Raw genomic sequence first — 25,955 nt, 5'->3', positions numbered from 1 at the left:
TTTTTTCCTTAGTGGGGAATAATGTAGGTTTTAGTAGCAGAAATCAGTGCTTTTTAAAGTCTGAAAGGTATGTTTCAGGCTGGTAAGTAGGTGTGGCCCTGGGCTTTGTTAATGCTGTATAACTCTTAAAACTTGGGCTACATCCAACAGAAAGCCTCTTTGCAGGTTGCACAAATGCTTCTTACCACGTGTGCATGCACTCGGCAGTGAGAGCCTGAATTTGTGTATAGGGGTACAGCAAAAGTTGGCCTTTACTGAAAATGATGATAGCATGGGGGTGAGTGAGTGCTTCCTGTGTATAACAGTAAGATAAGATTATAATTTTCTTTCAACCTTTCCTTCAGAAGGGGGGGCTTGAACTTCTCCATAAAGTTCTTAAATGCACTAGAAAAAACAAAAGCCCGGCTGCTTTGTTTTACAGAATGCTTTTTGGTGGCTTGGAATGATAGAGTGTGTATTGGAAGATAACTTGTTCTTCCCTTACTTTACATATCTAGGAAGGGCAAGATTAGATAATCTAGTGCAAGCTTGCACCAGGAAGTTGAAGGAGACATGGCTTTAAATGGTTAGCTAGGTGCAAGTGTAAGTCCAGGCATCTCTTTTTAGATTTTTTTTTTTAACTGGTGCAAGATTAGCTTATTGAGGCTTAACCTAATCCAGTGCAAAAGGAATTTCCTGAGTGATTGTATCAGATTTAAATTTTAAAAAGTGTACACATGAACTTAGATTTCCTTTGTTTTAACAAAACTACCATAAAACTCCAGCAGATGTTTCCAGAACTACCTATATGCAGAGCCCTGCTTTTGGGAGGATTCAGGAGGAGTTACTCTCGTGCCCATGGCAATGGAGTCAAAATCCATCACGCCTTTTCTATTACCACAGTGTGTCACAGATCAAATGAAGATCAAGCTCCAGATGTGCAGATGAAACACAAAACCTCTTATTACTGTGATCCACTTCAAGGTGCTTTTATGATCAACCCACACTAAGAAAGAGTGTTGATTTTATCAGTCTGGGTCCCAGATATACAGGCATGTCAGTCTTGCTCTCTGGAGTTACGGAAATGCCTTTGTAGTGTGGACTATGGGTGTCAGGTTAGGGTCACATTTCCCTCTGAATCCAGGAATGGGTTTGTACAAAGATGAAGGATATGAGATAGTTATATCCTTTGTATATATCTTTTTCACCACCAGATTTCTTTTCTGTAGGCATTTTACCCATTCTTCCTATACAGAAGCTGATCTGTGACAAAATGGAGAAAGTATTATTGCTCCATTTTGGGATAGGGAGCTTGTATCATGTTTGTGGGCACCGGCAGGGTTAGTACGGCCAAGTCACTGTTTTGGCGTGTCTGGGGAATTGGAAAGCCATCACTTCATTATCTTGTGTTTGAGCATCTTCACGGCCCTAAAGAGCAAAGGCACAGTTTTGAAAATCAATTTCATGTGTTGTGAGAGCCACCAGTGTAGGGTGGAGTTTATCTTTGCTGTAATGAATGCCCCAGCCAATGTCTTTTTCTGGAAGGGATAATGGAGGAGTTCCTGGTGGATGTGGAGTGCACCGTTCACACTGCTGTGTATCAATTCCATTTGAGAAGAAATTGCTAGTTGATATGTATGTTATCAGCGACCAAATTGTGGGACTGCCTGTGGAGAGGGTTAATGCATGCTGGAGACTGCGGCTCCCTGGCAGCCTGAGCTCATCCGATGCTGGTGCCCATGGCCCTTCCCTCCCCAGTTTCTCCACCCCCTGTCCTTTTTGGCTCTGGTTCTCCTCCAACTCCTTGCCAAGCTGTTTCAGCACTCTTAACTGGGAACAAAACTGATCTGGCAATAAAAAGTGAGTAATTTTTTTTYCCCTGGGACATGTGCTGAAAGGGCTCAGTGGTGGGCAGGCTGGCAGGGGAGAGAGGGCAGGAGTGCATAGCTGGAGGTGGGACGGTGGCAGCTCCAGCCAAAGCCCCTCTGAAGCTGCAGCTGAAAACTGGGAAGGGAGATTATTGGAAGGGTCTGGGAAGGGGACCCTGCTACAGCAGCCTTTTTGTTGATCTGTGAGAAGGGAAGGGGGGAAATAAACAGGCCATTAGTATTAATTAACTAATTATTCTCTTGCTTGTAAGTAGCAGCCTTGGATGGTCAGCCCTTTCTCTCTTGTCTGCGTACAGTCAGGGAGCAGTGCTTTGCTTCCTATGCTGAAGCCGGGTGTGATGTTTGCGTCCCTGACAGGAGGCTGTGACCTGGGTTGTAGGAGGGACAGCATGGTCCCCGCATTCCCCTCACTCAGAAGAATCCCTTTCATGTGGAGAGCTGAGAGTGAGCAGTGGTTCCAGGTTGGTGCCAGGCTCTTCAGATATCAGCTCCAAACATTTATGCTGCTTACTGAAGGGATTAGGTTAGTGCAGAGAGCAAACTACAAGTTCCAGTTGTAGCCTGGCATGCTCTGGTCTTCACAGACAGGTTAATTGTGCCTGTTAGCTGCAAGTCACCTGCTTCAAGGATTCATAACATTAGTTCAGTGAAGATATACCTGTTAGAGACCCCATTACACTAATAGGCTTATACTCACATCTGTCCCAGTGATTTGGGGGTTAGCAGAGTTCAAAGACATTTTTAAGATGTGTGTGATGTTTATATACTCTACCATTTCTCTGCACCTTTCTGTGATACTGATGACTCACAATAGGGTTATAGATAGCACAGCCCAGATACCTTGTGGCAGTTTGCCACATCTATACAGAATTGTACCAGTTTAGCTTTACCAATAATRTAATTTTTATTTGGCTGGTTAGGCTTTATTATCTGTGCATATTATGGTATACCAATACAGATGAGATCTGGACCTGCATTGCTGTAAGGCTCCTTTCATATCCCTGTACTTACACCCATCTCTCTAATGAGCAAAAACAACCACTCCTTCACAAAACAGGCTGATTTTTGACAGTTTTATGGAAGCAGGAGGCCTTTGTGTGCATTTCTGGTGTTCGCTTTTGGTGCCGTGATCTTGGATCACCACCTGCTGTCTGCTGAAAGAATTCATCCTATGTTGTATTTGCTGAGACACGTGTCTCCTTGTTGAGAAGCTGTCCCCAGCTCCCACCCTTCTGCAAGGTAGCACCATGTGCAGTTACTCATTCCTTAGCTTAGCTTGGAGCTGTGAAGTTCATTAATGAACTTAAASCTGCATAAGCTCTTAGAAATGTGTCCCCATTAGGGATTTTTCACTGCTTTAGCTAATTCATTTTTTAAACAAAATATGGGATGGGTTTGTGCTGAGCTGTGTGRGCAAAAGCCTGATTTAAGGAAGAAAGTTGGCATCTGTAAGGACACGACTGGACCTTTGTAGGGCTGAGAATAGGGGCATGAAAGGAGAGCCCAGATGGGTAACCATATCCTTGTGCCCTGGGGGCTTGGGTACTCTGAATCAGATACCAGCGTTTTGCAAGGGGGCAGCTGCTTTGAATTCTTACCTGATATGAATGAATGATTTCTKTGGGAGCAGAACAACATAATGAATAGGAAACACATGAATTACTGCTTTTCTTTGAACTATAGGTCAGCATATATTGTACTRGAAGATTTCCTTCTTTTTTTAGGAGTGTGTGTGTTAATTACACTAAGTTTCACTTGCACTGAACAGCCCTTCCCAGCTGGAGCATGGAATGGCAGCTATCGTAGTTGGTGCATGGCAGCATAAATTGGCGGAGGGARTCGGTTGATCTGGATCTGGTAAAATTATTCCTTCAAACACATGTCCCTCACACTCTCCTCCTGGAGACTGCCAGTCTGATGCATTGTGGCCAAGAGAGGTGTTTGTCTGTTYCTTAAAATTGATTAACATTTATTTCACACCATCACAGAAGTTTTAAGAYGGCAGTAGTTTTTGGTGGGGAGCTGCAACCAGGTTTTCCTAATCCTGTGGTGGCGTCCTTATGTAAGTTGGGGATGGTGACTGGTCTTGGACATGCCTGTCTGGGTTTCTTGTTGCATTTGAGTAAATTTTTAAGGTATTTTCATTAGTTAAACGGGCAGGACTGGCAATGCAGTGAGGTATGTTGTCAAGACTGCAGACAAAATACTTTCTGTTGAGACTGTACTTCTAAGTACTTAGCTTTACCTGGAAATTTGAGGGTTCCTCCTCTTCTCTCTTCACATGAGAAGTGTGAGAAGCAGCACCTCTGACTTCAGAACTTTATGTGGTRGTTTAGAAGTATGGAAATGAGTTAAGGTTCTGTCTTTGAAGATTAATGGGATTTTATGTGTGTGTGTGCTCTGTGTTAGTTCTTGAAAACATGTTGTGTAAATGTTGAAATTTGGTAGAATAACAGAAGAATAAAATCTCCTGGGTTTAGAGAATATCAGTATGCTGTGAAACTTGCAGAGATTTCATCAGGAGTCCTTTTCTGTAGATACTAGAGGAAACAGGGAAAAACATAATTCTAAAGCATCAAAGGAAATTAAAATTACAAAAAAAATCAGATGGGAAATATGTCCATAATCATATCAGGGGAAAAATAATTTGAGATACAGATACTCCATGGGATGATGAAACCTGGACAAATATAATGATGATAGATTTCCAGATAACCTGAGACATCAAATGAAGGATACATTTGTAATAAAAGATACAATTTTTGCATGTTAGTGTGATTTGAGGAGTGGGAGAGGTGACATTAATAAATGGTATTATAACCATTTTATCCTGTACCAGAAGTCCTCCTTTGAAAAATCTTAGGAAGGTCAGAGAGAAGTAATAAAGTTACCAGGGTATTTTGGCTTGAGAGGTGTGATTAAACTCAAAATAAATATGTATTATCAAAATGCCACAAGCAACAGAAGAGACAGTAAGCATTTTTCRTGCTTCAAACATATGTAGATAATTGAAGAAGGGAGAGAAAATATTTAAAAGCTTGAAAAGCATTTAAACTGGAAGGAACAGTATTAACTGAGGAGTAAAAACATTGAAAATAAGATTATATAAGGTTCATGGGCTGACTTTTTAAGTAGTCTAAGAGTGAGGTTGAACAGAATGCTGTACTATGTCCTTTGGGGAGCAGCCTTGCCCTGTTGAGAGGATGGTGGAATAGGTTTTGTTTGGGGCTAATCAGCATTCTCTTGCTCTGACCTGGGGTGCTGCTGGCTTGGAAATCTAGCTTGTTCTGAGAAGACTGGAAATAGTTTCTGCTCCTCCATCTTCCTGTGGAAAAAAAAAAATCAGTTGACAAGAAAAATTCGGTTTCCTTTTTAGCTCCTATTTGAAGTGTAAGAAAGGAGCAGACAATGTGGGCTGTACGGAAGAATGCAGACCATCAAATACAATGAAACACTGTAAACAAAAGAGCTTGGAAAGGAACAGTATGTGGACAGAGTGGAGCTGTCACGTCGGGATAAACAGAGTAGGTGAGCAGTAGGGTTACTGCTACCTGGTTTGCAGTGGAATGGCCATTGTTCTGCCTGTCCTACCTCCCGTTTCAGAAGTCACTGTGCAGATCTTGATGACGGGTTGAGTCAGAAGTGGCTTGCTTTGAAGCTGAGAATAGCAAAGGAATGAGCAGAACTGGAGGGTTGGTGGATCTGCCCTCCTTTTTTGGGGGGAAACAGAAATCCTGTCCTGCTTTCAAAAAATGTGCTTGGTGTGTGAAAAAACCTCTGCAGAGCTGCGACCACGCGACGCAGGGCTGCAACTGCTCGGGGGAGTGCGTGCAAGGAGCCGAGCGCTGGTCACGGCTGGCGTGCTCGCCTGAATCTTTCTTTCTTGGATAAGGCTGCAGAGTTTGTGTTCCTGCAGGCAGCAAGGCTGGACTTGAAACCGTCCGTTCTTCTGCACGGGCCAAGGCTGCAGCTCGGCTGTGCTAAGTGGTATTGAATGCCCTTCCCTCTCCTTCTCCCCAGCTGCGGGAGTGCATGGCCACGTGGCCCCCAGGGGAGGCAGACCAGATAGACTAATGTCAGAGCAAATTTGGGATTCAGCCAATGTCTGAATGACCCGGTGCTGGCTGGAGGTGCACTGCGTTTATCACTGTTTCCTTCGCCCGGATGGGAAAGCTGCAGGTAGGCTGATAAAGGGACTGAAAGGTTTGTCTGGCTTCACTGGAGGTCCGTCAGCCCCTGCATGCTCTCTGCTGAAAGGCTGCTTGGTAATTCCCACTCTGCCATTCCTATCCAGGGATAAGGTCTGTTATGCTTTTACTCCATTGATTTAAGCATGCTGGTGTCAGAATAGCCTCGAGCACCTTCAGGCTTTGTGGGGGAGGACCCAGGGCTGGAACAGCAGCCAAAATTTAAAATCAGGATTAGTCTGCTGACACGCACATAAATCAAGCAGCCCTCCTATCATAAATCTTTTCTGTGGATTTTTTTTTTCTGCTGCAGTGAAGAAAGCAGTAGGAGCAGTGCAGCAGCCTGGGCTTCCCAGGGCTGGGCTTCATTGTCAAGGCTGTTCTCCTTCACCCTGGGGGGATGAACGCTGCTCCCCCCTTGGTGAGATCCCTGCAGAGGCTGCAGGGTTGCATGCTTTTTTGTTTGCTTCTTGTGGTTTTCTGACGTGGTGAGATAGCATTTTTGTTGTCTTCTGGGGATATCTTTTGCATGGTCAGTTCTCTGTTTCTGAGTCATCTGGTTGGTGTCAGCTATATCTAAGACAGCGCTAAAAGCTTCTAAAAAGTCCGCTATCCAAGTGGTCTCTGTGGGTTACCCTAAGCTGAGGGAGGAGTGGTAATTAATGCCGTGTGTGATTGTAGAGATGCTCAGGATTGGGAAAGAGCCTGGACTGTGCTCCAGGCTTGCGATCTCAGCTTGTTTCCCTACAGCTCTTTGGTGTCTCCTGCTTGGCCAGCAAGAAGCAAATGGGATATTTCAACAACAGATACCTGAGCACCTGTGTTTTTTACTCAGTGCTGCCAGGGTGCAAAGGAGGGGGCTTCTGCACAGATGGATTTTAAAAACTACTTTTTATCACTGTAACATAACAGAGGTGTCCTCTGAACCACACAGTGTACTTGCTTGTGGGTTGCTTGTGAGCAACAAGGGTCAGGCTGGAGGAGATGGACCCAGTTATGGTACTTTTAGGGATGTCGAAGAACCCTGCTCTTCTGTCTGTGTTTCCTTCTTTGTTCCAATGTTTGAGTGCCTCTTCCCTCTTCTGAAATAACACCGTACTATGTGTAAAGCTTTGTGTGAGATCAGGGGGTTATGCAATCTGCTAACCCCATAATTTGTTCACCATATGSCACCCGGTAGCAAGAGAATTGCCCTGAAAAGATTAAGAAAACAGTATCATGGCTCAGAGGAGCGAGGCTTGCACTTTTTAATAATAAAGATATTGGAAGACTGTGGAATACTATGGTGATGGTGGGTCGGATATTCACATGACCATGTGTGATGTTTCTCAGGGTGATGTTTTGCACTATCTTCTGTAGTATAAAGCTGTTTTCTCCTTTTTCCTTTCTTTAGGGTAACCAGGAGCCAGCAGCAACTCCTGATGCAATGGTGCAGCCATTCACCACAATCCCATTTCCGCCACCCCCACAGAATGGGATTCCCACAGAGTACGGGGTGCCACACACTCAGGACTATGCAGGCCAGACCAGCGAGCACAATCTGACACTCTATGGGAGCACGCAGCCGCATGGAGAGCAGAGCACGAACACGGCCAGCACGCAGAACGGATCTCTTGCAGTAAGTGCACAAGGGTGCCCAGCCAGAACAGCACAATGCTTTGGGGAAAAGCAGCCACTGATGAGATTGCTGCTGTTTCTCAAGTATGCAGCAAACCAGCAGTAGACTTGAAAGGAGAGAATTAGAAACAAAACATGGCTTCTGACCTTCCATTGCTGGGTTTCTCGTTTTGTGTGTTGCCCTTGTAAATTGGTGCCTGCAGAGAGCAGTAGTACTTGAAATCATGATCATGGTGGTTTTACCCTGGTGGCATTGTCCAAAGACAGTCTTTTACAAAAGTGTTAATTACTTTGTGTTAATTGGTGAATGGTTCAAATAAATGTGAGGGAGGAAAATCCTGGAAGGTTGACAGTAAAAAGAATTAGGGTGAGCACATGCATTTTAGGTGTAATCCCAATGTGTTTTTGTTTTCAGGAAGCTAGCAGAGTAGAAAGTTACTTTTCTTTGACTTTCTGTAGACAACAGGGAGCTTCAGGGAGCAAAGATAGAAGATGAGCTCTCAGCTACTGGTCATCCATTTGCCAAACCAAGAGTTTCTTTATCTTATATTTTTTGCTTCCTTCTTTCAATGGCCTGGAACTGGCACTGGGCAACATGCTGGCAGATTATCCTAGGAAAAGCTTTATCCATCCTTAAGCCACTTGTTAAGACTTAACTTCCTAATAAAGAGCCTTATGGTGATAGTCTTTGGTGCTCAGGGGCGGATTTAATCTGTTAATGCTTTCAGTTTTACTTGTAGTTGGTGTTTGGCTTGTAGAGATTATTTTTTTCCCGTGGTAAATACAGAATAAATTCAGTGCCAGCAGTTGGAGGAACTAAAAGTGCCAGCTCTTGTGTTCATGGTTCCTTGTGTGTGCTTCTGCTTCTTCTGCAGTGGGCAGTGGCTGCACAATTGGCACTATTGGTCATGACTTGGATAAGATATATTTGATTTCGTTCTAGGAATGCCCCAAGTTTGGCATCTTGAAGAAGAAAAGGAGTACAAATTCAGTAAGGCAATTGGTGGTGTGTAAAAGGAACTTAGGGTGCCTTGCTTGGCAAAAAAAAGCTAAATGAGAAAAGACTAGGCAGGAAATAAAACTTAGAGCTGATGCAGTGTACAGAAATGCAAGTCATCGTTTTAGTACCAGATTGTCCGATACTGTTCCAACACGGAAGATTTGGGCTGCCCATCTCCAGCAAACAACTACCTCAGGCACAGCCAGTTGGATGGGGAAGCTGGAAACAAGGAATAAAAACAGGGCAGTGGCTTTCCCCGTGTGTTTTTTTTTCTGTTCCCATCCTTGTCCAGAGCTTAAGAGCATTTCTTTTTAATGGAAATCATGTGAGCCTTGACCTTGGATGTAAGCTCTTGCCAGCCTTTCTGCTCCCCTTCCATATTAGGAGCCATCTCTGTGGCTCTGCAGGGCTGAGCTCTGTGTTTCATCAACTAATTCTGGCTCCAAGGAGCCCACAGCCTGTGGCTATCCTGTGAGGAGGGACTGGGAGCCCATCTGTGCAGGGGGGAGTGTTGCTGGGAGACTGCTGGCAGGCAGTAGAGTTGCCAGGAGTCTGCGGAGGGAGCCTGACTGGCAGAGGGTTATCCGAGGAACAGGCTGAGTAGCATACAGCGCTTGTATTGGCTGTTGGAAACAGGGGTGCACATCTACAGTAACCTTTTGATGTGGGTAAAGATGTGCAAGCTGAGCATGCAGAGTCAGGCTTGTGGCCATAGCTGGCTGGGAAAGGGTAAGCGCACTCACAAGGGTGATGCTGTGGCCGCTATGGCTGGGACTGATCAAAGCCAGAGGATTCTGGATGGTGACACATGAAGAAAATTGTGGAAGCAAGGGGAAAGGTGCCTCAACCAGGGGCTTTTCATGTGCCTGACTCTCACATCCACTGCATCCTGGATCTTCCAGGTCCCTTCATCTTTCTCTAGGACTTCTTCTCTGTGAAGTTATTTTGATTCTGTGGGCTGCCTTAGGATGTAATTCCTTGTAACTTTTCTCCTTTTCAGTAAACTGATTAATGATGTAGGAACTAGGGGAAGCAAGAAGGCTCAGTAGTTACTCAAGTTAAAGCATGCTATTAAAATACAGTAGAACAGGTTGTTTATTTAATCTTAAACATCTACAGCTAATGTCAAGCATCTTGTCCATCACATGTGCTGGCTATTACTTGTTTGACACACATCCTCAGTCCATGTGGACTAGACTGCTGTGCTTTAGGGCATCTTTTCCTTTAACCATTTTATCATTTTGCTCAAACAACACTACTGACTTTAATAGAGCAAAAAGTCATGACAGTTGAGGTATGACTGACAAGCATAGCTGCTGTCGTGTGTGAAGGAGATATCCCAGACTGAACAGCCAGTGGATTTTTTAGCTGCTGACTGAAGCCTGTGCTCCCATGGGGTGGTTCAGAAATTCCTTCAGCTGGACAGATAAGTTGTCTCCTTGCTTTTAAGACCAAGGCCTGTGATTGGTCCAGTTGTCAGGACAGAGGGTGATAGCAAAAGGTGTGGTCAGATGGCGGGGCTTTCCTGCCTTTCAGGCTGATAGCCTTTAGGATAACTGCAGAAGTAACAAAGAGCATGGGGCAGCTTAAGGGGCCCTCAGGGAAAGGGGGCTTGATCTTGTTGGTAAGATGTTACAGAGTAATATAATGGTGGTTGTAACAGGTTCCTTAACACACAGGTCCTTAACACCTTCTCATAGAAACTTGGCTGGTTCTGGTGGGCAAGTGAGCTARAATAATTTGAGATTAGTGGTGGTGTCTGAGTTAATTAATTGACAGTGGTCTGGGAGCCTGAGGTCAAAGATCAGCAGTGAACATAGATAAAATAAACTTTGAGAGTCTAAGTCTGGGCCTTCCTACGCAGTGTAAAACCCTGAACAAAGAGGAATGGCTGGTTGGTGTCACCAGCTAAAGATGAGCTATGGAGGTCTGAATGTAGTGGAAAGCATTTAGAGGTCTCAGGATTGGGGCATGGAAAATAAATTGGTGCAGTAGGTGGTGCAATGCAAACAGCTTCATATTTTGGAATCTTTATTTTAGGATCAAGTCTCATCTGTGAGGCTTTGTTTCTTGCCTGGCATGTGGCAAGAAGACCTCTCGGTCTTCATCTACAAACATCTGTCCCTTCTCCTGATATTGTCYGAAAGCACTGCTGAAAGACCTGGATTAAAAATAGACTGAGGTACAGGACCATATTTGGCCTAGTTGGTTTGCCTGTTGCAGCCCTTCTCTTAAACAGTGGATACTCAGCATTTCACTTACGGTGCTGGGTTGCCTGGTTTCTGCCCCCTTCCCCCATCTTTGTTTACCTTTCTGCTCTTATCCCTAATGGAAACACCCAGCACAGTTAGCTGCAAGGGGAGATGCTAATTAGGCTGCAGTACCTCTGGCAGCTGAGCTGATCTAAGAGATTCACTGCTGTCAGAAAGGAGAGATCTGGCTCCAAGCRCAATCTCCCACTCCTCTTTACTGTCTCTGGCATTCCTTACGTGAGCCACCTTAATTCACTGACCTGGCAGAAAGCTATCCAATTCTTCTTCTGGGTTAATGAATTAGAGCAGCTCTTGGAGGGATCCAGCAAATGCTGTTATTGCAAGGTAAGCGTATGGAGAGCATGGCCAGAAGCCGAGAGCAATTGTCAGCTCTCTGCATCTCCTGGTACTCTATCYGCAGAGGGAAGATTAATCATCTGCTGAACTAAAAAAGCTTGATAGTAAATGCAATGCATTTAATACTGCAAGCTGATTATTTGATTTGTTTCTCTTGTTAATGTCAGAAGGAAGAATTTGTATGTCTGTATAAATTATGGAATGCAGCTGGAGGTATAGAAGTAGAGGAGTAAGTTTATGTAAATTACTTTGCAAGAAAATGGCAGGTGCTGTTGCCTTGGTGTTACGTTGTTATGAACCAGTATAAAGCATTACTTAATTACAGAGCATCGTGTCTCAGCTTCTTGATGTGCTGTACTGAAATGTATTTAACTCATCTATATACCATAAAGGGATATTGACTTTCCAATTCTCAAAGGAGACACATTTGTGGTGGAGGCCCATATGTGTCATGGTGGGAAGAAGACAGGGAAGATGTTTGGTCATCTGGTTGTGCCCTGTACATCTAGCAAGGATTTAGAAAGAAGAGAGCCTATGGCACCAAGGTTTCCTCAACGGGCTTTTACAACAAATGGGTGATACTATAATGATGACTTCCCCTTGGGTGTTTCTTGCCTAGACTGAATTTGCTGACTTTTCCTCTGTAATTACTTCTCATCCCTTTAGTAATTAAAGCAATTGCTCATGTGAGATATTTCAGGTGAGAAATATGTTTAATGAATATCCTTAGTTATTTTCTGATACAGCTGAGGAGGTAGACATGAGGARGAGCTAGCTTCAAATAAGTAGTTAGCTGGTGATTGTTTGGCCACCTTGGCTTAGAAATTGCTGTCTTGAGGTTGCAAACCCTGACATTTAACATCAGGAGTTTGCTTTGAATATGAGGCAGATTGTTGGCACTTGCAGACTTGTGTCTAGTGAGGCAGATTTAAAAATGAGAAATGGGAAATAAATCAGCAAACATCATTATGTTAGAGTATATAGCTGTGGTACTTCCATGTATCTCAAGGTTATAGCAGATCTAGCAGAAGCAGAGGGAAGGATAAAAGTGATGATGAAAGGGATGTAGCAGGTTCTTTATGAGAAGAAATGAAATCTTCACTTATGGAAAGAGCTGTCAGGAATGAAGGCATATGACAAGTACATAGAACATTGGGGGTGGAGTAAGGCAGCTGAAATGTGGAACTTTCCCATTTTCACTCACTAGGATGCATGTGGGAAATTATTGGGTCCCATGTATGGAAGAAAAAAAAAACAGTGTTTACTACTTTTTTTTCCGTATAATGAAATTAGCACTGCACAGGATGCTTTGCAAGTTGAGACATCAGCTGGCTTAGTTTGGTGGAGAAAAATCACTGAGCATTTGCCCTGCTCTTACATTCTTCCACAGATGCCATAGATTAGGCTGCTGTTAGAAAGAAGACAATGGGCTGGATTGAGCTTAAGTGTGTCACTGTGTGGCTCTTCTGCCACTGTCAATGGAGTGGGTGGGTCTGGGGGTGGGTGACCATTGGCTTGGGAAATTTTGCTGGCTCCTTCACCTTGTCAGGGCACCCCTGTTTTGTGAGGAATGGGCTGGAACTGCTCACAGGTTTGATAATGTCACCAGCAGAACAGGCCTTTCAGGGGGGGTCCATTTCAGCACTTCATTGAAAAGGAAAATAAAAAAGTGCTGAAGAATCCTGTTACAAATATCCATCTTTGCATTGAAACTGTTGCTGGACACATCAGAGATGTTGGCAGGGTAGGTAGCAAAGCTTCCTATGTGCTGTCCTATGTTAGGTTTGTGTTCTGTAAGGTATATCTTCAATGAGGAAAGTGAATAAAATGACTTTAAGATTCAATATGTCTGAAAGTAACTAACTAAATARAAATAACTAACAAAAAATGCAAATCAGAAAAAATATACCCTGAATTCACCTGACTATATAGAAAATAGTAAAAAGCTTTACAAAAGTTAGTTGGTATGTCCTTAGAATTTTTTGGTCTGTTTTTTTTAGCATACAGCACATTTTGAATAATAATTAATGTTGCCTCCAATTTTTTTTAACGTGACATTGCTGACATCTCTCAAAATCAAAGTACATGGATATATTTGTAAAATTACATTTACTGCTGAAAGGTGATAATTAGCCCTGAGGTCTTCAGTCTGCTGAACAAATGTTTAAGCAGCTGAAGTTCCCATGGCATTTGCTCTTAGATGTGTAGGCTCTCAGTCCTACTTTAGTAGAGTGTAGTGGGGCAGGAGATGGATTTTGTGCTTAGGGCCTGATTCTTTACTTGTTTTTTCACCAATCCTGCACAGCAGGTATGTGTTGATTGGTGGGTGGCTGGTTGTTTTGACACAGGTTCTTCATTAGAGGTTGCAGAAATKTTTCCACATTATCTGTGCGCTGCTTCATGGTGGGAAGATTGCCTTCTCCCAGTCGTAGCTTTCAATCCTTGTCTCCACAGTTCTTCAAGCTCTTGATCCAAACAAGGTTGGGTGTTTGGTTTTGGCTTTTTTTGGATTCAAAACTGATCTAGGAGCAGGGGAGTGAGCACTGTCTGTCTCCTAGATTTTGTAAGCCACCCAAATCCCCTTTTAAATATAGTTATTAGTTTGTATTTTGTAAATATTTTCTTTGCAGTGATTTATAGCCCTTAACCTCCTCATTATGATTCACAACATTTTGGACTGCCTGCTTCCTGGGGGAGAAAATGGAGGGTTGTTTTTTGTTTCTCTGTAACTTGGACCTGAAGCGGTTCCAGTTCTAGAAGAAAGTGGGAGATGGAAACAGAATGTGCTGGGTATTAATAATCTCTGTGCTGGTCTGTTGCACCAATGCTTATCTGGCTTGCTGGGGAGGCAACCCTCTGTCTAGCCATTCAGAGGGAGATCTGCTCAGAGCTTGGGTGGTGCTGGAGCTCCCGCCTCCCCACTGCTGAGGAGAAATCCTCAGAAAGTGATTGTTCATCACCTGCATTAGGACAGAGGTGACCAGTTGAAAGGTGGGATGATGGTTGCAGAGCTGCCCCCAAACCTTTCAGAACACCCTATTGTTGCCAGGTGTCTTCCTTCCCTTTTACATGGCTACGTGCATGAGTATAGTCTGTGCTTCTCTTTGCAGCTGCCTCTTCTTGCTCAGGGTTTCCTTGCTGCTGGCAGGTGTAAGGGAGGAGCTGCCCTGGGGGCACAGGCAGCAAGGAGTTGAAAGTGATGCACATGTTTTACTGTCCTAAGTTCTGATATGTATTTCAGTGACCTTAGACAGAGCTCAAAGCTTGCGTGTGCAAGCATGAGTGGCGCTATCACCTGCATCAGTGTATGTTACACAGGCTCTGTTGAGGAGGTACAATGAATCCAGTAGTGTTCCCAAATGTGAGATCTTTGCTGCAGCGTGCCTCTATGTTGCCTGATGACAGGCATTGAGTCTTAGGGAATGTGTATTCAGCCCTTCCAAGCTGATTCTGTAGAGGACAGAGAGGTCTGTTTCTTCACTGAAATGCTGACACGAGGTCAGAGGGAGACTGAACTCCTTGTGGGGAAGGAGTGAAGGTGGGGAGTGGGCACTTGGTGAAATGAGGACTTTCATCATCTGGCTTGGTCAGGGTTGCGCTGTTGCCTGTCTCTGTTATGTGTTGCCTGAGAACAAGCTTCAAGGCCCTTCCTTTCATCTYCTTCCTAATGAATTAAGCCAAGGAGTAACTATAAAAGATCTGAGGAGGCTGKTTTTTTTTTTWTTTATTTATGTTGTAGCTGAATGGCAATGATCAAATATACTGAGCTAATGTTACAGTGGTGGAAAGCTCAAATCTTACCTAGGGCCATGGATGATAGAGATGAGGGAGCTATGGCATCCAGAAGAAGCTGTTTAATGTTAAACTACTACTGAAAAGTCAGGCCATGTGAAAGCCTGAAAAGCATTTGGGGACTTACAGTGTGGTTAAAAAGGTAAGAGTGGACCAATATCCATTTTTCCTTCTATCATTTCTTCTCTTTGATGCATTTGTCTTACCATACACATCTCACGTGCTGCAGGATAACTCCTGTGTGGCAGCAGCTCTCTGCCATATGCAGGAACAACTGTGAGTGCTTTTGAGCAGGCCACTATACATGATACATTGCACCCTTAGTAAGAACAGAGTTCTGTCCTCTGCCTGGGAGCAAATGGATGGGAGAGGAGTGAAAACAACATTCTGTATTCTCCCCTGTGAAAAAAACAGATCCACTCCTGTCCAACCTGTATTACAATGTAGCTATCCCTTTTTGTAGGAGTATAGGTGATTTTGGGGAGTTACTTTGGAGCACTCACTTGCAGGTGTTGCGTGCAGTGGTGAGATAGATAAGCTCCTCCTGTGTTTTGTCCTTCTTGGACAGATTTGCCCTGAGGAGCAGAGAACTCTGATGAAATCAGGAAAATAAAACCACTAAATAGCATAGTGTGGTTTAATTGCAAGCCAGCTCCATCGATTCTTCCCCCAGGGTGTACTCTCTGTAGGTTTGGAGAGCCTTTTTGTCATAGAGGTGAGGGAAGGAGAAGAGGGGGAACTTTCGGGGGGACAGCTTTTGGATAAGATCAAAAGGAAGTTTCTGAAGCTGTTTTTGAATATGTAATGTTTGGGGGATGGGTGAGTCTCAGACAAATAAAAACACTTCATTCTAACTGGGCTGCTCCTGAGACTTGCACTGGTATGGGAAGTAGAGATGCTCATCAAAGCAGTATTGTCAGTCTTCCTGTTACAGTTTAATTTGTATTAACTAGATCAAACATGTGCTGTATGCGCAGCCCTACTGAAATGTAATGGAAAGCTGCCTCTGCTCCCCTCAGCATGACAAGGCCCCTGTGCTTACTGTTTGCTTGCTTTGTAACCAATATACAAGTTCAAGGTCATGTCTGTAAGTGTTATTTCTGGTCAGAAGATACTTCCTTAATATTTCCAGTTTCTTTTATCTGTGAAGAGATGTTTCCAAATGTTTGTGAAGTGGTTTTTTTTTTTTTTTTTAATGATGTGCACAGCAGGCTAGCAAGTCCAGTCAGTGGCTGGGGAATCATTATGGGCATCTCCCCTCACACTTCTTTTATCTTAGGTACACGAATTGCATATTTAAAATTGGGAAAAAAGAGGGCCCAAACCAGCAAAAAAACCACCCCTACTCTTACATCTTTAAGGCCTGCATGTGTTCTTGAAAGTGTCTTAAAAAGATTGACTCTAGCAATTACAGTCCTTGCCTTATTGTAGGACWTCTTTTTACTTGATGGGTTAAGAAAGAAGTCAGGTTGGCATCTAAAGAGTTGAAATGACACTTAAAAGCGCATCACACAGGTAGTCAAAGTTGGACTCCTAGGAGGCTAAGGCAAGCAGCAGGAGATAGAGTGAGTGGGTGGGTGCTCTTTAAATACCTTGGCCTGTCAGTGAATGCACTTGGAAGAGGATAAGAGCAGTAAAACCAACTGAATTGTAGTCTGCTTTGTTCTGTGGCTCTGAGGTTTTGAGGTCATTTTTCTGAGTAAAGTTCAAAAAATGCCATTTTCTCATCAAGCCATTTTGCAAACGGGCCTTGCCTTTATATTTAGTGCTGTGCTCAAATTTTAACACTTTTCAGTCTAAGCCCACACAAGCGGCTGAGATTCTGTTCCTTACCTTTCTTCTGCCAGTAATGTCGGTGCAGGCATTAAGTCTCTCCTCTGGCACAGAGATCTCCCTTATTCCTCGGCCTGCTACTTGTACTTTTTCTGTGAACAAATACCCCTGTGTAGCCCTTGAGCTCTCTTTGCCATGCCAGTCAGCGCTTTGGAACAATGGAACAAATTCTCTTTCTTAGCTGTGGAATTGGTAGCAAAAAGCAGCACTTGGAGTTTTTATAAATCTTGCAGTGGTGATGACTGTTTCCTGTTCCTGGGCTCACTTAAATGTATGTGAGAAGTTAATCAGAGACATCTGTAAGCTGTTCTTATATGGATTTTACCATTTAGTTATAGATCTTCTTTTGGGGTAATGTTTCTCTGAAGGGAAACAGAGCAGATGCCRTTTTGCCTGGGGATGCACTTCTGGTATTGGCCCGGTGAAGAGCTGCCACTTCAGCTGTGGGATTTTGATGATTGCATGAACATCCTGCCACATGAGATTAGAGTGGCGGCACTACCTCCCAGCTCCAGGATAGCAAAGACCCACCTCTTCATTAGAGTTTTCATATGGTGGCAGCTGGCAGCTGAAGTGAGAAAAAACAGGCTAAAAAGAAGAAGCAATTTAAGGAAACCAAAGACAAATCTTCTGAGCTGAAAGATGATAGGAGGGGAGGGAGGGGAGATCTCATTACTGTTTGCTCATGGAAAGGGAGGGGAAGAAGAACAGATTAATTGTTAAGTGCAACTGGCTTTAACAAARTAATTGTCACGGGCTAGATAGCTCAATTGCAAGCGTAGTGCTAACGCCTAAAAAGAAGTAGACAAGGCGTGTGACAGGAATTCGTATGATTTCTGCTCATGCACACATTTTTGTCTTTTCTGATTTCAGCAGACAGAAGGAGGGGCACAGACAGATGGACAGCAATCACAGACACAGAGCAGTGAGAATACTGAGAGCAAATCCACTCCAAAACGACTTCATGTGTCTAACATTCCCTTCCGCTTTCGAGATCCTGACCTTCGGCAAATGTTTGGGGTAAGTTATGAGCACCTTTTCAGGCATGGCAGAGTCTCCTCCACAGGTGGGACATCTGGTACTTGTGTATTTGTGTGAATGAAAAGCCCTTCCCCCTCAGTTTAGTCAACACACTATAATACATTTGCAGGATTAGGACTATTGGTTTGTGTTTAACTCAGCTGGTAAATAYACTTAAGAACTATAACAGTGTTCCCTTTAAGATGTTTGTAGAATCATAAAATGGTTTGAGTTGGAAGGTACCTTGAAGATCATCCAGTTCAAACCCCCCTGCCATGGGCTGGTACACTATTCTCTAGGTGTGCTTAAAGCTCCATCCAGCCTAGTCTTGAAAACATCCTGAGATGGGGCATGCACAGCTTTTTGGGGCAGCCCACAACTTCTTTGAGCAGCAGTGTTCAGTGTAATCTAACAATTGGTTTGTGAAAGAAAGAAAACAAAATGAAACTTCATCGTATTTCTGACTAAAGACCAGGATTAAGCGCTGACTTAATATATCCCTTGCAAAGCACTGTTTTTCAGTTGCATAGAAACATGTTGAAGTATTTGTCTTTCCTTGTGATCCATTTCTCTGATTAAAAATGGCTGCAAACTATTTGCCAACCAGCAATTCCATGTGGAAAAGCTAGTACAAATCATATACAGTGTAAAATACCATCTGACATACATTGTTTCTTTTGACCAAATAGTTTGCTTTCCCAAATCCTCGGATGCTATTCATGATTCTTGATTTATAAGCTTTTTGAGGAAGAGTTTATGTGAGTATATGTGGTGACTCATTCCATGTGAACACAGCAATAAATGAGCTATGTGCCTATGACCTAACCTTCAGGTGAAGTTGTCTGTATGTTATCACCATCATCAGGAATATATGACTTGCTTGATATGATATGATTATAGTATGACCCTTGGTTGATGACATATTTTAGAATCTTTAGAAATATTTATTACGTTAACAGCAGCTGCTCTTTTAAGATGCAGTCCAAAGAATCCCAAGTCAGAAAAGCCCAGAGCTAAGGTTTCTCTTGTCACCTTAGCCTTTGAGTATATACCTTGGTCCTCACTCGTAGCCAGTTGCTCCTCCCAATTCTGCAGTTTTTCTGTTTCAGCTGCATCTCCTGAGCCATCTGTGTGGGTGTGTATGCTTGCACAAAGGCACACTCTCGCATGCAGAGTAGGGTTGCAGTGTTGTAAGTGTGTCTGATTCATGGTTTTCAATGCTGTAAATAAGAGAAGAATTTGGCTTATTTGTTTGGAGCTTGGACAGTACAAAAGAAACAAAACAGTGATCAAAATGCAAAAAGGCAAGGCTGCTACTGAGAGAGACCTAGCCAGGCTGGAGAAATGGGCTGACAGAGRTGTTAATATACTCAACTAGAGTGAATTTTAGGCCTTCCATCGTACTCAACTTTCCACCAACCAGGACCTCCAGGTCCCTTTCTGCAGCCCTGCTGTCCAGCATTTCATTCTCCAGTCTGTACCTCCAGGGTTGCCCCATCCCAGGTGCAGAATCTGGAGCTTGTCTTCGTTGAACTTCTTGGTGATTGTCCAGCTCTCTAATATGTCTAGGTCTCTCTGCAGGGCCTCTCTGCTTTTGATTTATCAAGTAGATACCTGTAAGATTTTGTTTTTATTGTGAGGATGCTTTAACAGTGGAACATGTTGCCCAGATGGGTTGTGGAACCTCCATTCTTGAAGTATCTGGCTTGACACAGCTTAGCCAACAAACCTCATTACACCTGCTGTCAGCAGGGAATGCACTAAATGACCTCTGGATTTAATGCCCAGGCACAGCTATGGGTCTGTGATTCTGTTTCAAGAGGCTTGGGTTTGCTTCTGTATTGTTCATACCTCAGATTATTCTTATGCTGTCTATAGGAAAGTTTTCAGAATTAAACTCATCTCCTGGCAGTCTGTGATTGCTGAATCTTTTGCTCTGCTTTTGTGGTTTTTTTTTAGCTTGCTTTTTACTATTGCAGAGCTGTGCAGTAGGCAGTTCCGTCCGGTTTGGACAAATGCTTGCTGAAATCACAGCCAGTTCTTGGACCACCTGCTACAATCTGTATTTATCATGTCCTTCTCTGTGCTACGGCTGCTCCCCTCTCCTGGGAGCTGCATCACTTCCATAAATTGTTCCCCATTGCTGTCCCTTCTCCTGGTGCTTCACAGACAACTAGCCCTTTCCACATTCCTTCACCTTGATACTTTTYTGCCCTGTGCTCCTGGTGTGGGAGGCATGGATGAAATTGAAATGACAAGGACATCCCTGTCCTAGTGACTCTTGCCTATGCTTTGTAGATTGGGACACCCTAGCAATTTAAATGAGCTGCTGTCTTAAGGAGTGACTGGTAGAAAATGCAGCCTAATTACTTGCCTTAAGATTTCCTGTCCTTTTTTAGGCCTATATAATGCTCRTGTAGGAGGGGTGGGGAAATAATGCTATGTGAATTGGTTTCTGGTGTTATTCTGGTGTTTATTTTTTCTCTAAACATTGTCTGAAGTTCCAGCACAGTTATATGATTTTAACTGGGTAAATTATATATTCCTTGTAAAATCTTTTGGTAGTTCACCTGTGCCTGTGTTTGCTGAGAGCTATGCCTGCCAGAAGAGTATTCATCTTCTGGGATGCAAAATACCCCATGTGCCATTTTTCTGTATTAGAAAACTTTGCCAAGGAAATAATGAATGATTCTCACACGTCTTCCTTTTTCTTTCAGTGCTGCTTCTCTCAGCATGCTCATAGCCTTGAGCAGGAGAGCATGCTCTCGGAATCCTGCTTGCTCCTATTTCTTTTTCAGGATCAGGATGCATTTCTTTGGGTGACTCACTGAAACTTACCCTTTCTCCTAAAGGGGACTTACGGTTGTCTGAGTCTTCAGCTGTGACTAGCCTGTAAGCCCCATCTTCTCCCTCTTCCTTCTGTGTGTCAGGTCACATCTCCTCAACATCATATCTGAGAGACTCAAAATCCTTGCCTGGAGTGATTTTCCCAAGCTACTGTACAAAGAGAGGAATTGGGTAGACAGTAAAGCYGTGGAGGAAGAAATAAATGTGATGGTAGGGAGGGAGTAAAGAAGTCCCCTCGAGGATGGAACAGCATGCGAGAGGTCAGCCCAGTCCTGGGGCGCAGAAAATATCTAATGCTTTTGTCCAGATTTGAGTAGAGGTGGACTTGAGACATGTTGTCCCACATGTGATTAAATACATATTACATAATGCTTTCTAAACCTGCACCATTTGGCCAAGCTGCAAACATAAGGTTTTCCTAAGAAATTCAAATTTTTTGGGTTCCAGCAATCTCTCAGTTTAATGTGTTTCTAACAGGTCCTTGAGATATCCTCGGGAATGGACCAAACATTTCCTTATGTATATGCATCTTACAGGGAAACAAATAATATAGCCTGTTTAAAACAGGTAATATTTACCTGACATTTCATGAGGCCAATGAAAAGACTTTCAGAAAGCTTCTAGAAGGAATAGGTCATTTTTTAATGCACACAGTTCTGTACCCACTGTAGAATAAATCAATAGTAAACCTTGTTCTAGCAGATAAAGAAGAGTTAATAGATGACCTGAAATCCCACCGTTGCCTAGGTACCAGTGATTGTTATTTGTCTGTATTTGCTTTGTGCAAACAGAATATGGCATCAGGCAGCACTGTAAGGAGCTTTAGAAGAGTCTGTTTCTTGGAGTTTAAACAATTGGCAGGATAACTGCCCAAGAAGGTACCTTTAAAAGGCAAGTATTGATGGAAGCCATAAAGTATTCAGCAGCATCATACTGATGGCCAAAACATCATGATTCCACAGTCTCTAAAACTGTGGTTAATAAAACTCAAAGAATTCTGCACATCAGGTGAGGAGGAAGAAGTAAATAGCAGTGAATATAGCTGCAAACTTGAGCCAAGAAGCAGGTGAAAAAAGGGTATGTGCTAGTCACGGATACCGGTAACCTAAATTCAGAGAACCCATCCGTTCTTTTACATGCAAAGATAAAAGGTCTATGTATGGTTACAGTATAAAATCAGGAAGTAGTTGTGTTTTTTGGAGGGAAAACCCCATAAGTAACAGCAAAACAAAAATCAAACAGGGGGAAAAGACCCCCCAACTGATTGTGTTTAGAATTTAAGAGGAGGTATTTTTTGTCTTACTTGGCTTTCTATATAATTTATAACAGAGGAGGATGAGACAGTGCTCACTAATATTTTGAAGCCAGCAGATCTAGATAAGATATGTCCAAAGATAATAGCTAAAGCAAGGAGCTCCATTATTCATTAATGCAAATTTTTAGTCAATTCTTGTAAATTAGGGAAGTTGTAGAATGGTAGAACACTGCCCACCAAGATTCACTGTTGAAAAAACCCCAGAGGAATGACCCAAAGAGCTAAGAACTATCTATCTGAATGTTGATCCAAAAAAAAAAGATTTTGGAAAGTTTTAAAAAAGCCCATTAGAATCTGAAGAAACGTGTTAGTATTTGTTTAACAGGACTTTGTAATACACATCTCAGCAGACAAATGCTGTCTTGTCTATTTTGACAAGATTGTACAAAGCAATACTAATGTAGTGAAACATCGCTCAACCAACTGAATTTGTCTGARTGACCGATTTTAAAGAAAAATAATAGTAATCTCAAGCACAACACACATTAGAGAGATTAAAACCCTCTTTAATGATAGATAATAAAAAGTAGTATTTACTGGGGAGACAGCTGTGATCAAGACTGTTTCTAGTGTCAGTTTCCCCAGGGGTCTGTTTCATCGCTGTCCTGTTTAGTATCTGTAGCAACCCGTACAGACAGTACAATTAAATCCTTGCCAGTAAGGTTTGCAGTTAAAAAACTGTTTGAGGAGGAGGAAGAAGAAATGTAAGGTTAAAGCATGAGTAGAAATGCCTGGATAAATCCAACAAAAACGTGTTTGATACAGCTCATTGCAGAGTACTGAGTATATGAGAACCATTCTGTGCTCTTAAGATGGAAAGCTTTCCTTGGAAAACGCTGATTTGGGTGAGTAATAGTGATTGTTGAAGATAACCCCCTTTGAATTATTGAAGCAACTATCAGGTTGAAGGAGGGATGTGATCTTGCACATGTTCAAAATTGAGAAGACTGTGACTATGTAATTTTGTTCAATTCTGAGATCAGTTTAAGACCAGAAAAAATAAGCTATGACTTGGAAGGTGAATGATTTTTTAAAACTAGGTAAAGTATTAGGTACATTATTTATTCAGCTTATAAAAAGGAAAGGTTAGGAGATGATATATAATTTCTATGTAAATACCTATATATTAGTGACACCTACTAACAGGGAGTTTAAATCTTGTTTACAGTCATGAGATTTTGCAGTTGGAAGCTGAGATTTAACACAATTACCTTTGAAATAAGAAAAAGAGTAGTCATTGACRCTTATTTGAACAATGGAACAGCTTACCAAGGAAAAGAAGATTTGCTATCAGTGTTAAAAACAAATTAGCAACTCATTTTGCAAAATCTTACTGTTCATTTTCTGAGAGAGGTTCTTTGGCTAATGTGTGCGAGGACTCTGACATGATGGTAGTCGTGTTCTCCTACACTGCTGGTAGGTTGTCTCCTTTTTTCCTGGACTGCGTATGCAGAAGAAAAGTTAATGTTTCCCCTCAACGCATTTCTAGTCCTTTCAGCTTTGTGCTGTGACAGTGTCCGTGCTTGGTACCTCATGGCTGACACCTTCAGCCCTTCCTCTCATGCTTTCTCTCAAGCAGTTTCCTCTCCCCCCAGTATAAAATTGGCTGGGATAGTCTGGTAATTTCTGGACTTTTGAGTTGGATGGACTTTGGAGTCTCCTGGTGAAGGTGGAGGCAAGATTGGACAGCCTGCAAGAGGAAAATCCTTCTGTTCTCTAGCTGAATCTTGAATTGGCTCCACAAAAGCGTGCAAGTGGATTGTTCTGGTAGKTCATATGAATGTCCTTGCACAAAAGCTCTTACCTGTTGCAAGAGCAACAGTATGAGTCACAATTGTTGTATCTTAGAATTTACTGTGGGGAAATGCTCTTCGCTTGAGTGTAATAAGTGTTGATGGTGATTATAGATGAAGGTGACTTAGTAAGGGTGTGAATTTTTTCAGACTCTGGGTTCAGATGAAGATAATGTTTTGGTGTTCTTTTAAACTTGCTCAATCCGAGCTACTACTTGTAGACTGTTAGCTCTTTCTGCTTGGGWGCATAATCAGCGCCCAATTGATAAAAGGGTTTTGTGTGTTATCAGCTACAGCAGTAATTACCCATAGATATTTTCTATAAAGGTGACTATTATGTCACATGTAATTAATTTCAGTTAATGAAGTTTTTAATAATGTAATTTATTACAGGTGACAGAATGATAGCTACTTTTTTTTTTACATTGGATGTTAAGGCAGGTAATGTTATTCTTCTCTAAGCATAATTCATATCTACTGCAAGGTTCTTCATGGTGTATGTTTGTGGTAGACTTCTGCTTTGTATGACCCAAGCAACATAACTCTGCAAGCTCAGATATTTCTGGAAGCTCTTGCAGCCCTCAGATCTTGGCCTCTGAGGACACATTTTGTCACTTTGCACTTCCTAAAATATCCCAGTGGATATAATCTCTCATCCAACTTCGTTCTGGTGTCAAGAGTGCAAAACACCTCCATAAGCCTATAGCTCAAGGATAAAGCAATAACAAAKTTGACTACTGCTCTTTGTCAGCAAGAATTTGGTAAATTTTAAGTCTRTGTTTGCCAGTAAATAAAGTTAATTACGAAAGTAATTAGTGATACACAAGTATTGGCAATGGAAGAAGTACTGTTTAAGTGTTAAGGTATATAGGTAAATAATACGATAGAACAAGAAGTTCTGACCTGCAGGTGGTGATGCATTGGGGYCTGAAGTACAACAATAGCAAAGTCAGTGAAAAGGACTCTGTTTTCTCAGTTGATTGTATACCTGAAGGAGGAGGTTCTGATTTCTGGATATCAAGATGTATTTTAGATTTTTCATCTGGTACTATTGGCCACCAATTGCATGTATCAAGTCCCATGTGCCAGTATTGGAGCACAAATATCCTGACATAAAGTGGTCTCTTTGTGACTTTCCTGGTTTCCAAGCTCTTCTGTGATAAGAGTGAGCTCCAGCCCTGTCACAGGACAGGACTTTGTTCCTGCTGGCACTGGTTAGAGTTATGAGAGGTGCTACTGATTRTATTGATGTGTTTCATCTGGGTGTTTTCTGAAACCACTTTTTTGAAAAGACTTGCGTGCTCAGTGCTGCTTGAATGTTGTGCTTTGTCTGCATGGCCATGGCATGCAGGAGTTCTCGTGCCCTTGCAGCTGCCAGCAGCTCTTGTACTGTCTGTCTTGCTCTGAGAAAGCTCTCTGCTATTAACTTCTCTACTGACCCTCTGCCAGAAGGCAGTGATGACTGGATCATATATTTATCGCAGATTTTTTAGGTTTTTCTTGCGAGTTACTAGGAGAGTCTGCAGCAAGACTGTTCTGAATGTCGTTTAGTAAACAGCGCAGTGCTGTAGCTGGATTTAATTGGATAAAAGGCCCAGGTAAAATTACATGGAGTTGTCTTTTATTGACCCAGTTTCATATGGGTTCAGTCTATATGCTAAGTACTCTCAAAATGATTTTGGAATGTATGCTGCTTTTGTGGGCATGGGTCCAAGTATCTTTTCTTCAGCAGCAGTACCAGCTTACACTGCAGTCACACCTCTGGGGAATGGCACAAAGCAGGCACAAGGAGATGGAAGTGAAGACCTGGAGGCTAGACTGGTATTAGGATCTCTGAGTGATGCCCTCTGGTACTGTTCATCCTCATCTCACTGTTTCATGTGAAAATCTTTTATTTGTGATTTAGAGAATTACAAATGACTGAGAAACTGTGTTTGTCATCATGTTGGTTTTTTTTTTTTGGGGGGGGGGGGGTTTGTGGTCTTTAAATCTTTTTAGAAATCTGTGCTCTTTGTATGGCTTCCTGTTAAATTCTGATTTCTTAGAAAATGTGCTTTGTTGGGAAACAGCTCAG

General features: G+C 42.6%; 1 protein-coding gene across 14 annotated transcripts in view; it reads left to right on the top strand.

Annotated features, from left to right (window-relative positions):
• RBFOX2 (RNA binding fox-1 homolog 2) overlaps window positions 1-25,955 on the top strand; it is a 170,059-nt gene that overhangs the window by 103,111 nt on the left and 40,993 nt on the right. For 12 of the 14 annotated variants that reach the window (XM_057387329.1, XM_057387353.1, XM_057387337.1 and 9 more), the window contains 2 exons: window positions 7,449-7,673; window positions 17,780-17,926. In XM_057387329.1, the coding sequence (XP_057243312.1) occupies window positions 7,449-7,673; window positions 17,780-17,926 (372 nt within the window). The remainder of the gene's footprint in view (window positions 1-7,448; window positions 7,674-17,779; window positions 17,927-25,955) is intronic. The other 2 variants (XM_057387361.1, XM_057387311.1) reach the window with 1 other exon arrangement.

The sequence above is a fragment of the Malurus melanocephalus genome, unplaced genomic scaffold (assembly GCF_030028575.1).
Source record: "Malurus melanocephalus ecotype Western Australia unplaced genomic scaffold, MMel_1.1 scaffold_17, whole genome shotgun sequence".
In the NCBI taxonomy this organism is placed as follows: Eukaryota; Metazoa; Chordata; class Aves; order Passeriformes; family Maluridae; genus Malurus; species Malurus melanocephalus.
This window is presented reverse-complemented; position numbering and strand designations above follow the sequence as displayed.